Here is a 13068-nt window from a genome sequence, read left to right on the forward strand (position 1 = left end):
AGAATTGCTCGTTTAAGAGTATAGGATAATAGTAAAACAAGCAAAAAAAAAATACTTCAAGAAAAACAACAAAGCTAGTCTGGGGGAAGAACCGCTAAATACTGCCATTTATCTGAAAATGGTAGGGTTTAACTCCCTTTTTTCCATATAAAACAAAATTGATTAATAAATACTGATTAATTAATTGGTTAATTTTTGGCTTGATTTGTGAATTATCTAGTATGAATTTTATGCAAAATTTCAACTTAATCCGAGAAATGGAAGTTGGAGCCAAAACATAATAAAAGGATTAAATCCACATATATATCCACATCTCTCATTAAGTAGCAGCTATTCCCCTTATTTCGATATCAAACAAAATAATTAATCACTAATAATTAATTAAATAATTGGTTAATTTTTTAAAAATTGATTCATGTCTTGTCAGTTACAATGAATAATTGTGCAAAGTTTCAACTTCATCCTAGAATGGGAAACGGGAGAAAATATGTTCAACCTTTTGACCAGATAGACAGAGAGAGTGAGCTGGTGCTTTGTAAAAAAAAAAACAAAAAAAAAAAACTAATTATAGATTTAAATTTTTAATTAGCGAGTACACGGAAATGTTAAGATAAAAATTCGCGATTTATTTTTATTGATCATTTGAAAACTTTCAAGGACATGAACTAGATTTGTTCCACCTTATCGCTGAGTTGTTTTTTTTTTCTTTTTTTTTTTTTAAACTGCATTCAGAAATCCTTATGTCAACTCTAGATAGGCGTTATTATGAGTTTTTTTGTTTTAATATTGTCAAACAATGTAAACAGTTAGGGAAAGATATTTGTGTTGGTCTTGTCGCTCCGTTCCCTACATCTGTATAATGAGAGCCCTGCCTTAGTAGATTCCGTTCAATATACCTTACAAGATTTTTTTTTAAATTCTGAGTGCTGATAGTACAGTCAATACAATTGCACAGATTCGTCGCAAGACGGAAGTGGTAATCTGTTACTGATATGATTGTTACCCTTGCATTAAACAAATAAAAAGCAGCTGAATATTTTATCAAACAAAAAAAAGTACAAATGGAGAATAACATTTAACACCAAATGGATAACAAACAAAGTATTAAAAAAATATTTTATTATAGTCACGTACGCTTAGTCTATATTTAGCCCAAGGTTGTCGGCAGAATTTCAGCTACCTCGGGGATATCCAAGTAGACAGAAACCTTTTATTAGAATAATTGTAATTGGTCAGAAATGTTAACTATTGTATGTTAAGTTGTATTTTATTGGTTGGCCATGCGACGGAGAGATGTTAGTCACGTGGTAACGCTCTAGAGCCGGGAACGATTCTAGATTGCCTCCAGTGTCGAGCGGAAAGATGTACTAAAGTCTCGTGTTGGAAGATGACATGATCATATTATTGTGTAGATCATTTAAACTAGTAGAAATATAGTTTGTGTTTTATTCTATCACAGTATATCATTGTAATTATTTGTGAATAGCTTTTCCAAGTTCTAAATTAAAGTATTTGTATTTGTCGAAGAGAATTTTCTTCATTGAATTTAATAATAACATACTTAGATCGTCTTATCGACTAGCAACTTCCAGATGCTCCTCTTATCTACTAGCAACTTCTAGATGATCCTCTTATCAACTGGCAACTTCTAGATGATCCTCTTATCAACTGGCGACTTCTAAATGATCATTATATCAACTGACGATTTCTAGATCCTCGGCAACCACGATCATTGATTGTGCAATATAGATCAAGATGATCTTCAACGTGACATCTAGCACCATTGATGATTGTGACAATTATTTTAAAAAAAGCTTATCTAAAGTGGAAGAATTCCGTCCTTAAAACTATAATCTTTCAATAATGTATATGCTATTTCCCTTTTTCGATATCAAACTAGATAATTACTTACCAATAATTAATTGACTAATTGAATATTTTGTTTATTGACTCATGTTTTGTTAGGTACAATAAATAATTTTTAAAAATATCAACTTGATCGCAGAATGCGTAAAGGAGAAATAGCGTTAACAATTGTCTAAGGCAGCGGTTCTCAATCTTTTATGCTCGGCGACCCCTTTTTACAACCCCCCACTCTGCCGCGACCCCCCCTCCTCAGACACACGCACACAGCAATAGAAGAATAGACAAAACAATTCATTTTTTCAATGGTCTTTGGCGACCCCTGGCAAATCGTCAATCGACCCCCAAGGGGGTCGCGACCCACAGGTTGAAGAACCCCTGGTTTAAGGGGATTAAACTCAACAAATTTAGCCATAGCTGTGAATACTGAAGTATTAGCTTTCCTTAATGCTATTAAACAAAATAATGAATTACCATTAATTAATTGACTACTTGGTTACTTTTTGTTTAATTATTCATGTCTTGTCTTTGCCAATGAGTAATTGTGCGAAGCTTCAGCTTGATCCGAGAGTGGATGTGGGGAAAATAACGTGTACACACCTTTTACCAGATAGACAGAGTGAGTTAATATAAGCTTTGTAAAAAAATAATATTAATTACATGTGTCTATGAGCTAATTGTTAATGTAGACTAGTTTAGCTCTAAACATTTAAGCATCCATGACAACTGGAAGTCATACTTTCAAGAACAAGTGTGTTTCTTAAAGCGAGGCTAGCATTGCACTGAACAAAACATGTCCATACCAGATTTCTATGTTCTTAAAACAACAATTTTTTTTTATTATGTCCTCAGTTGGTACAAAAAGGTTTTCAAAAGTTAGATGCTCTTGAGCCGAGTGAAGGCATGCTAAATCTGGCTATAGGCAAGGGAATCTACACCAGGACATTCCAGACATTCCTAAATGGACCGACCAATTGTATCCTATCAGGTTGTATAAGCTTGAAAATCTTATTATGAAATACATTAGTTTAAAAATGAAGTATATAACAGAATGATCAGTTACATATCTATCTATCTATCTATCTATCTATATGTCTGTCTGTCTATCTATCTATATGTCTGTCTGTCTATCTATCTATCTATCTAAACCCCAACCCTTCTCCCCCACTATAATTCTGTGACTGAAGATTTGCTTTAGTTTTTCTCTGTCTTTTTCTGGAATTCTCGTAGTTTTACCAGCTACTGGTAGGAATAATAGCCTATGTGCAAAATGTTTTATTTATACGTCTAGAAATAACATACTAAAAAACAAAATTAAAATCATTCTTCTGAAAGTTTTTTTATGTACTTTATATGCGAAGTCAGGCGATCGTGACTGTAAAACCTTATTTTGTAGGTTCCTACGATGTGGCCCTCATATGTGGAGGTATGGGAGAAGGTCATATACCTTGCAGTGGTCTTGATGAATTGATCCGTGTAGTTCGACCAGGTAATGAGTATTACAATATCTCTGAATAGATTTGAGACCGATGAAAGAAAAGTTTAGTTTTAAAACTCTAAATCTTAGTACATGTTAATTAGCGGAGCTCTTTTGCACCGGTCAGTGGTGACAAAGAGCTCAACACTTAAATAACTTTCATTATTTCTTCTCTTTTAAAGATTAACAAGCAAAAAAAAAAAACAACAACAAAGCTTATATAATGGAAAGAACTGCAAATTTACAGCCATAGTATCTCAATACTGTAATATTTATGCCCTTTATTAAATTTTTGATGGATTCATGATTTGTTAGGGACAATAAATAATTGTGCAAAGTTTCAACTTGATCCAAGAATGGGAAGTGAGAGAAATAACGTGTACAAAATGTGTACCAGACAGACGGAGTGAGCTGATAGAAGCTTTGCTAAGAAAAGAATTCATCGGAACAATGAAGACTCTCCACACACATACATACACACACACACGCATAAACTCACATGTCTTAAGTGCAAGCTTTCAAAATGGAGGGAGACAATGAAATGACTATGTCTCGTTTGAATAGTAGGCTAATGCCGCCAAACGGTCTTATACAACAACATTTCGTAGATAGTGATGGGAACTCAACTAACTTTTAAAAGTTAAACTAAAACTAGTTTTCAACTAAAATAAAGTAGTTAAACTATTAGTTTATCGTGAATTTCAAAAGATAGTTAAACTAAAATAAAGAAAGTTAATTAAACTATAACAAACCTTTTTTTTTTGGGGGGGGGGGGAGGGTTGGGGTTGAACCAGACCCATACAGATATAATCATCCGACTGTATGCCTACGGTTCGATCTTATTCTTTTAACATTCTAGTAATATTTATCTATAATAAAATTAGTATTAAGGAATATGTTTCTTACATAAACGTTAATGCATGTAACAACACTTGTGCCAGATGTAACAACATGCACGATGTTACGATGTGTTGTTATGCCGGGGATTTTACTTGAATTCAATAGTTAACAAAAATGACGATCTAGAATGACAATTGACGATTCTTTGATAAAACAAAACTCTGGAACTTTATTAATACAACGTAAGTACAGTTTATGTACAAATTACAAATCAATGAATATGGAACATATTACAAAGGCTTTTCAAACAGAGCTCCTAGAAACGTGACTAGCTACAAGAACATTATTTTATCGACTGACTTTTACTTTCTTACTACCGCCAATTCTCTGGCGCTAACTCTTTTCAAAAATGTCTTTGTTTAAATTCAAATCAACCAATAGATTTCAAACATACTAATTACGTCCCTTGGGTAAATCCTGACTTGAATGTCAAGTGTCTAAATTTGAGGATTAAATCCCGAGACTCATGTCGAGGGCTTATATTACTTTCAAAAGTGAAATGTACAAACAATTCTATAATGTAATCTGTGACATATTACCCCCTCCTCCATTTAGCATTTGTATGGTAATAGAAATGCTCGTATGTATTAAAATTATTTAAATATACACAAAATACCATATGAAATTATAGAAAAATGGTTGAGGTAACATATGACAAAATAAAGTCAACTTGGAGATAACAACAAAAAATGTAAATGCAGAGAATAAAATTATTGATGACTTTGAACACTTGTCTCACTATTGAAATGGTTATGAAAATGAGACAATGCTTGTCATGAACAATATCAAAAATTGTACAAAGCATAATACTTGGATAAATTAAATCTTGAATTGAATAGGTTATGAAGCTTCATGATGAAATTAAAATATGACATTATAACTCATTTGGTTAGTACTAATGTGAAAATGTTTACATGGAAACAAATATATTGCATATGAAAAATTGACATAGAAAAAATAATTGTGATAGTACATGACAATCTTCTGAATAATAATACTCAATGTGATATAAATCTCAACATGTGTGAAGCAATGAAAAATTCCAATTGTCTGTCATGTATCTGTACTATTATAATAGGATATATGCAATAATATACCTGAAATAAAATGCTCATGATTTAAAAATTAAAATGTCTGATGCATGTCATATGCAAAGATGCTGAAACATAATAAACAAAGTATCTTGAATGAGTGACTTTCCTCAGTGGGTTGCTTGGTGCTGAAATAAATACAACATCTGATATAGAACTCCTGTGGAAAAAATGAGTAGACAAATTAATTGATTAAGTACAACTGAATACTGTTCTTCCTTGACGAGTATGAATGATAATGGATCAAGTGGCACTAAATATGCTATAGTACATATGTAGAGTAGAAATGTAAAGTTCGGAACCCTTCTGAATTGCCGACATGGATGTGCATGTGCGTTTTCTAAATTTGAAGAAAAGGTCTTTCAGTTTATGAAGCTGTTGTCTCCATGTCATAATGATCTCACAGATAATGTCTGATTGAACCGCGTTTGAGTTTGGTGAAAATAAGAACTGTCCGAAACCAAAACTCAATTTTCTGGTTGATGAACTTTGACGTTGTAGAACAATGGTAGCAGGATGCTTTGCATTAGAATGTTCAATAGAGCAATGACTGAACATGTCTGAGTTCAATCGGTCAATACAGCTATGTTGGAGAAGTTCATTTGTTCCTTTCTGAAGAAAAGTTGTCCTTTGAGTGGACGGAGGATGAAACTTGGTGTTGTCAATGTTGTTGCTTTCTGAGTTTCTTTCAAATTGCAGGACTGAAAATGTCTCAGAAACACTGGTAAGGAAATCTGCATGGTCTGGAAACACTTTAGTGTCTTTCACTGTTTGTTGTGTTATGTCATCCAGAGTGATGACCTTTGGAATGTCAATTTGATTTGATGCTGCTATGTCATCCAGAGTGATGACCTTGGGAATGTCAATGTTATTTGATGTTGGTAATGAAACATCTATCTCAGGAATAGTTGCTAAGCTTGTAAAATGTTCAACTTCTGCTTTGATGTCTTCATTATCTATTTCATGGTAATGTTCAAACATATGAACATGAAATACTCTGGTAAACTTGTTGACATTGATTTCATAAAGCAGGTTGGAAATCTTTCTGGTGATGGTAAATGGACCTTGCCCTTTGTAGAATAGCTTGTTACTCCAATCTGGTAACAGTAAATTGATTTGATCTCCTTGAGCAAAATATCTTGATTTCATGTGTTCATGTAATATTCTTTGACTTCCAATGTTCATGGTTGTAATGGCTTCTTTAGTTGACTCACATTCTTTCAGATGAGGAATACTTGTATGAGTGGTAGAGTCAGATTGAATAGTTTCACTTTTGTCTGGTATAGCCAAAGTTGATTGAATATAAGTATCTGCTTCTGGTTCATGAGACTTGTCTTGATTGTAGCAAAAATGCTCAATGCATATCATAGTATTTGATGCAGATGTAGTCTTATTCAAATCTTGATGTATGAAGTCATCATCAGAGGTTAGGGATGGGAAAGTACTTGGTAGGGATGGACATGTAGAACTAGTAGCAGGTAGGGATGGACATGTAGTAACAGGTAGGGGTGGACATGTAGTAGGCAGTGATGTCCCTGTAGATTTGCTTGAGTCATGATTCATAGATTCATTGTTGTCAATTCTGACTTTGTAGTCTTCTTTGTTCTTTGTTTTAGTTATGTTGCTTTTCTTTTGAGTTTGTTTCTTCTCACAATAATCAAATTGACAATGTGAACAATTATTAATGTATTTCTTGACATCTTTGGTCAAGCTAGGCCAATAATATTCTTTGGCTATTCTCTTCTTAGTACTTGTTACACTCATATGTATGGTTTCATAAAACTCATGCTTTGCTTTGATTATTTGTTGTCTGTACTTCTGTGGTACATATATTTGTTCAATTACATTGTACTTGCGGATAATATACTTCTTGAGAAATCCATCTTCGAGATATGCTGTACGCTTTCCTAATTGAGTTTTCTGGTATATTCTTGTTAATGTTGCATCATTCTTTTGTTCAGCTTTGAATTCGGTATTTTTCAATTCTAATAATTCTCGTTTTAGTTCTTGCCGTCTTCTGTCGTTTTCTCTGTCGAACTCAGCTAATTTATTATCAAACCATCTTTGTGTTCTTGTCTTTGGAGACATGTTGAAAAATATACCAACTTGGAATGTAGAAATATAGTAACGTTTTGAATACAACAAATCAATGTTAGTTATACCGTAACTGGCTATGAAGTAGAACTTTGTTTTACAGTAGAAGTACTACTGGAGTCGTAAGCCTTGATATATAGATCTATTGAGCCGAGTACTTTTTTTTTTTTTTCTGGTTTAACAGTTGGTTAAATCTGGTCTTCTGTTTACTTTGTGCTGCACAAATGATTATTTACTGGTCTTCTTTATAATGCCAGTTATTTGATTTACTGGTCTTTTTATATTGCCAGTTATTTGCTTTACTGGTCTTTTATATTGCCAGTTATTTGCTTTACTGGTCTTTTATATTGCCAGTTATTATGTATATTGGTCTTATTCCTTTTGCCAATTACATATAATAATAGATTTCGTGAGTTAAACGTAACTCTAACGAAAATCTTTATAAAAGAATTATCGATAACCAACTGACCTGTTAAACACAGAAATTCTGTCCTCCGTTAAATAAGAATGAAGTTCCTTTGAAGAGTTTTAGAAATTGGTCCTAGATCTTGAATAAATTTCGTTAAAAGTTGTCCATGAACTTTTATTCGTCGGAGAGTGCCAATGTAACAACACTTGTGCCAGATGTAACAACATGCACGATGTTACGATGTGTTGTTATGCCGGGGATTTTACTTGAATTCAATAGTTAACAAAAATGACGATCTAGAATGACAATTGACGATTCTTTGATAAAACAAAACTCTGGAACTTTATTAATACAACGTAAGTACAGTTTATGTACAAATTACAAATCAATGAATATGGAACATATTACAAAGGCTTTTCAAACAGAGCTCCTAGAAACGTGACTAGCTACAAGAACATTATTTTATCGACTGACTTTTACTTTCTTACTACCGCCAATTCTCTGGCGCTAACTCTTTTCAAAAATGTCTTTGTTTAAATTCAAATCAACCAATAGATTTCAAACATACTAATTACGTCCCTTGGGTAAATCCTGACTTGAATGTCAAGTGTCTAAATTTGAGGATTAAATCCCGAGACTCATGTCGAGGGCTTATATTACTTTCAAAAGTGAAATGTACAAACAATTCTATAATGTAATCTGTGACAATGCACAATAAAATAAAATGTCTAATTAAATATGTGTGCTTGTATTTTTGCCTTGAATTAAAACCTTTAGAAAAAAATGGTACTCTTTTAAAAAAAAAATTATATTAACTTATTATATAACGGAAAATCTTACTTATACCGGTAAAGTTTAAAATCTCATTAAATAACATAGATTTAAAATTTAAAATTCAGATCTAGTATCCAAAGAAATAGAAACGAAATCGTTGGAGTTTTTAAAACATTTGACCTGTATAACTATTTTAGAGTGTAAAATACATGCTTGACTAACCATGCTGATGTGCTATTTTCTTGTCTGACCACTAAAAATACAACTAACACTATTGCATAACCGATAAACCCACAAGGGAAAAAAACTGGGTGATCTTGTCATTATGGACTGCACACTCAGTACACTATATAGATTATAGACCTTAACGTGTATGTCTAGCTGACCAGCTTGTTAAAATCAGTTGGACACAGTCTATTTACTTTATGGTCAGAGAGAGTGTGAAGTAAGATTTTTTTTCTAGAGTTGGTTATCTTTATGCTTTTAGATCTATATAGGCCTAGCTGTTGATTTAGACTTAATAGATCTCAATAATAAGTCTCAAGACTATAAAAGGGTGTACTTGATGTTCCTGCAGTTAAAAAAATATTGTTTGCCGCAAATGAATTGACTAAAACCACTAAATATTGACCTAACTCACTAATCAGGTTCCCACTAGAAACAGAAATTAAACACCTCCACGGGGCTCACAAAAAATTCAGAACAACCCAACAATCCCATTCATAATAGTGCATAGAAGCTTCTGGCAAAAAATGTTTAACATTTTATAATACTGCTACTTTCAAGTGCAAATATTTACTCCCATAACTTCTACCAGGATCTTACTTTACCCTCTTCAAATGCAGACTGTCTAAATAGTTGTTAACTGCATGATTTTTTTTTTTTTGATAATCAAAGTTATTGATATCACATGACTAGAAAACAGGGAGTGAGTTTCAACCCTGACCACATGTTGAAAAGTTTTACAAATTTTAATTAAACTTTTTAGTTAGTAACTAAAAAAAAATTAATTAAACTACAATTTTAACTAAACTTTTTTTTCTAGTTAAACAATGGCATTAACTAATTTTGTTTAAGTGAAACTAAAAGTTTCTAACTTTTTAGTTCACTTTTGCCCATCACTATTCGTAGGTAACTGCCAGGTCACAGGTGGCACCAATTAACATCATGCGGCCAACACAGCAACAATTTAGTTTCGCGTTCCGTACATTTAAGATTAATAGTGGTGATGTCGATAGCGACCAAAAATATTCATAAATAAAACTAATACAATCCAACAAGAATCAAACTTCAAACCCTTTGTTAGTCACTCCAGCACTTTATCCTCGACATATGCCTTCTATCTACCGAGCGCCTCACCCTCCCAAAGGCTCCAAAAATATAGTCTTCTTGTTTTATTCAGAACTTGGAGCTTGAATATTTAATAAGAATGTGATTGTGTGTAGTGTTAGATAGCTAGTTTAGTTAGTTGGGTTGCGCAACTTTAATGTACTGACAGTGAACGGACATTTTAGAATGACGACATAGACTTTGGGGTTAGAGGTTAAGATTGACTTATAGAAATCAGTTACCGCTAGACTCTTGAGGGGATAACATCGTTTTATAGTGACAGACTAGACTGTGGCCCATTCTGTAATAAACGTTTGTTTGAAGTTCACCTTGAGTCAGTTTGGTCATTGAGTCTAGAAATACTTCAGCTACATCTGACTTACACATGCATCCGTTACAGTAGTCCTGTCCTAGACACTTAGAGCTTGAATATTTAATAAGAATGAGATTGTGTACAGTACTGTCCTAGACACTTAAAACCTGAATATTTAATAAGAATGTAATTGTGTACTGTCCTGTCCTAGACACTTAGAGCTTGAATATTTGATAAGAATGTGATTGTGTACAGTACTGTCCTAGACACTTAAAACTTGAATATTTAATAAGAATGTAATTGTGTACTGTCCTGTCCTAGACACTTAGAGCTTGAATATTTGATAAGAATGTGATTGTGTACAGTACTGTCCTAGACACTTAAAACTTGAATATTTAATAAGAATGTAATTGTGTACTGTCCTGTCCTAGACACTTAGAGCTTGAATATTTGATAAGAATGTGATTGTGTACAGTACTGTCCTAGACACCTAGAGCTTGAATATTTGATAAGAATGTGATTGTGTACAATACTGTCCTAGACACTTAGAGCTTGAATATTTGATAAGAATGTGATTGTGTACAGTACTGTCCTAGACACTTAAAACTTGAATATTTAATAAGAATGTAATTGTGTACTGTCCTGTCCTAGACACTTAAAGCTTGAATATTTGATAAGAATGTGATTGTGTACAGTACTGTCCTAGACACTTAGAGCCTGAATATTTGATAAGAATGTGATTGTGTTTAGTACTGTCCTAGACACTTAGAGCTTGAATATTTGATAAGAATGTGATTGTGTACTGTCCTGTCCGAGAAACTTATTCAACTGCTTAATAAATTTCAGGAGGTCTGGCTGTGATAGTGATGCGAGAAACGTACCTGACTAGTGTAGTCGAGTATAAGGACAGACTGGAGCCTAGAATGAAAGAGTTGGAACTAGAAGGCAAATGGACCTCCGTCATGAGGAGAGTGGTACCGAAATATTCCTTTGAAAACAACGGAGTTGTCTTTGTATTTAGAGTTCTGTAGACTTAATGTATTAGCACAAACTATTTATTTATATTTTATTGGTATTTAATTGATTCAATATTAATAAATTTAGCACGTGAAAATGGTATAACACAATCTTCTAGGCAGGAGAGACTAATCGTTTTCAGTGTTTGAAAAATACTGCCTTTAGATTGACATTTTTTTGTATTCATGAGATATGTAATGAGGGGACATTATTTATTTTTATATTCAAATAGAATATTGGGTTGCTTCGAAAGAAAAATGTTTATGCCATGCAATTATCTAAACGTTTAGGATTTATACTCGAGTATAATTTATACATGAGTTAGGGCTAGTATTAAGTATTATAGTCTACATTCTACACTACTGATTTAAGTTTTTTTTTAAATTTGTAATTTAGATTTAATATTGTATTTGACTTTAAATTGGGGGAAAGGAAAATCACTTACAGCCAGTATCGCAATAAGAATCTCTATTATTAATCATTTACATGCATTTCATGTTGGTTAACTGGTGATTTTATTACTTTGTGTGTGTGTGTGATCTGTGTACCAACTCTCGCCACCTCTTATTTTATTTCATTGTATAGTAGAATGATTGTTATCGTGTTTCTATCATGTCAAGATATGAGCTAGAGCAGCTAGACCTATTTCCTAGTAGAACATGGCCTAGAGTCCTCCATAGAGAAATGCACATTGTGTTTAGATTACATTCACATGGGATTGTCAAGAAACGTTGCCTTTAAACAGGGGCGGACTGGCTGTATGGGCATTCGGGCTAATGCCCATTGGGCCGGTAATCAAGTGGGCCGGTAGGACCACAGTGATCCTGTTCATTTTTGACGTCACGTCAGTATTTTGTAAGATAAGGGCACTTAATGCCACAATGTCACGTATTAAATTGTTAAAGGGTTTATAATATTCTCTTACAAAAAGGGCCCTCTGAGCGACGTTTTTTTTTTTAAAATAATCTTTTACAGACTCTATTAGGGCCTAATAATTTAATCTAACACATTTTTCGAAATAAAGTAATAGCCTACATCCGAAGACAGAGCTACTAGTAGGCTTAATCCTTTTAGGGCCTACATAATTTGCGATAGAAAAACAAAAAAGGGCCTATATACTTCTTATAAGTATATATTGTTCACTGTATGCATGTGTACAGCTATCGATACATTATCAAACTTAACAGAATGATTTTCAGGACAGGACAGGTAGACCTAGAATTGGATGTCCATCATATGGGCCGGATGGTATAGAAATGACCAGGCTAATTTTGACACCCAGTCCGCCCCTGCCTTTAAATACTTTAAATGTACTATGACCAATACATTGCGTTACAGTTGTTCTGAAATAGTTGTATCAATTGCTAGCATTAGGCTGTCTTTAAATAGAAACAGGTTCAGCTCTGTTACAAATTAATTTAAAATAAAACATGATGCTCTTAATTTTTGTTGCCAGAATTTTGTTTTTGACAACATAACCTGATTTCTATCACCACCGGTATCTCCTGTTGCCAACTTGAACTCTGCACAGCCATGATGTTTTAAGATAATTTAGCCCTTATTTTGCCTTGTTATCATATTCATTGCAAACCTTCCTTCAGCTTATTCACGTATTAATCTAGACGATATGGTTAGTAGATACTGCTCTGCTTTTTTTTGTTTTTTTAACAGCGCTCTATAAATTAAATTATTTTTATTACCATCATCACCATCATTCATGCCATGTTTATGTGAACCAGAGGCATTTGGAATAAGAAATGGTATTTAATCATTGTCTTTCTGATTTTTTTTTTAATACAGC

At 33.1% G+C, this 13068-nt stretch overlaps 1 protein-coding gene across 2 annotated transcripts in view; it reads left to right on the forward strand.

Annotated features, from left to right (window-relative positions):
* The window catches only part of LOC129923050 (uncharacterized), a 31177-nt gene extending 18139 nt beyond the window's left edge, over positions 1–13038 (forward strand). For both annotated transcript variants that reach the window (XM_056011855.1, XM_056011847.1), the window contains exons 4-6: positions 2716–2851; positions 3260–3352; positions 11097–13038. In XM_056011855.1, the coding sequence (XP_055867830.1) occupies positions 2716–2851; positions 3260–3352; positions 11097–11281 (414 nt within the window). In that variant the 3' untranslated portion in view covers positions 11282–13038. The remainder of the gene's footprint in view (positions 1–2715; positions 2852–3259; positions 3353–11096) is intronic.
* Positions 13039–13068: the final 30 nt, after the last annotated feature.

Source organism: Biomphalaria glabrata, chromosome 1 (assembly GCF_947242115.1).
Source record: "Biomphalaria glabrata chromosome 1, xgBioGlab47.1, whole genome shotgun sequence".
Taxonomy (NCBI): domain Eukaryota; kingdom Metazoa; phylum Mollusca; class Gastropoda; family Planorbidae; genus Biomphalaria; species Biomphalaria glabrata.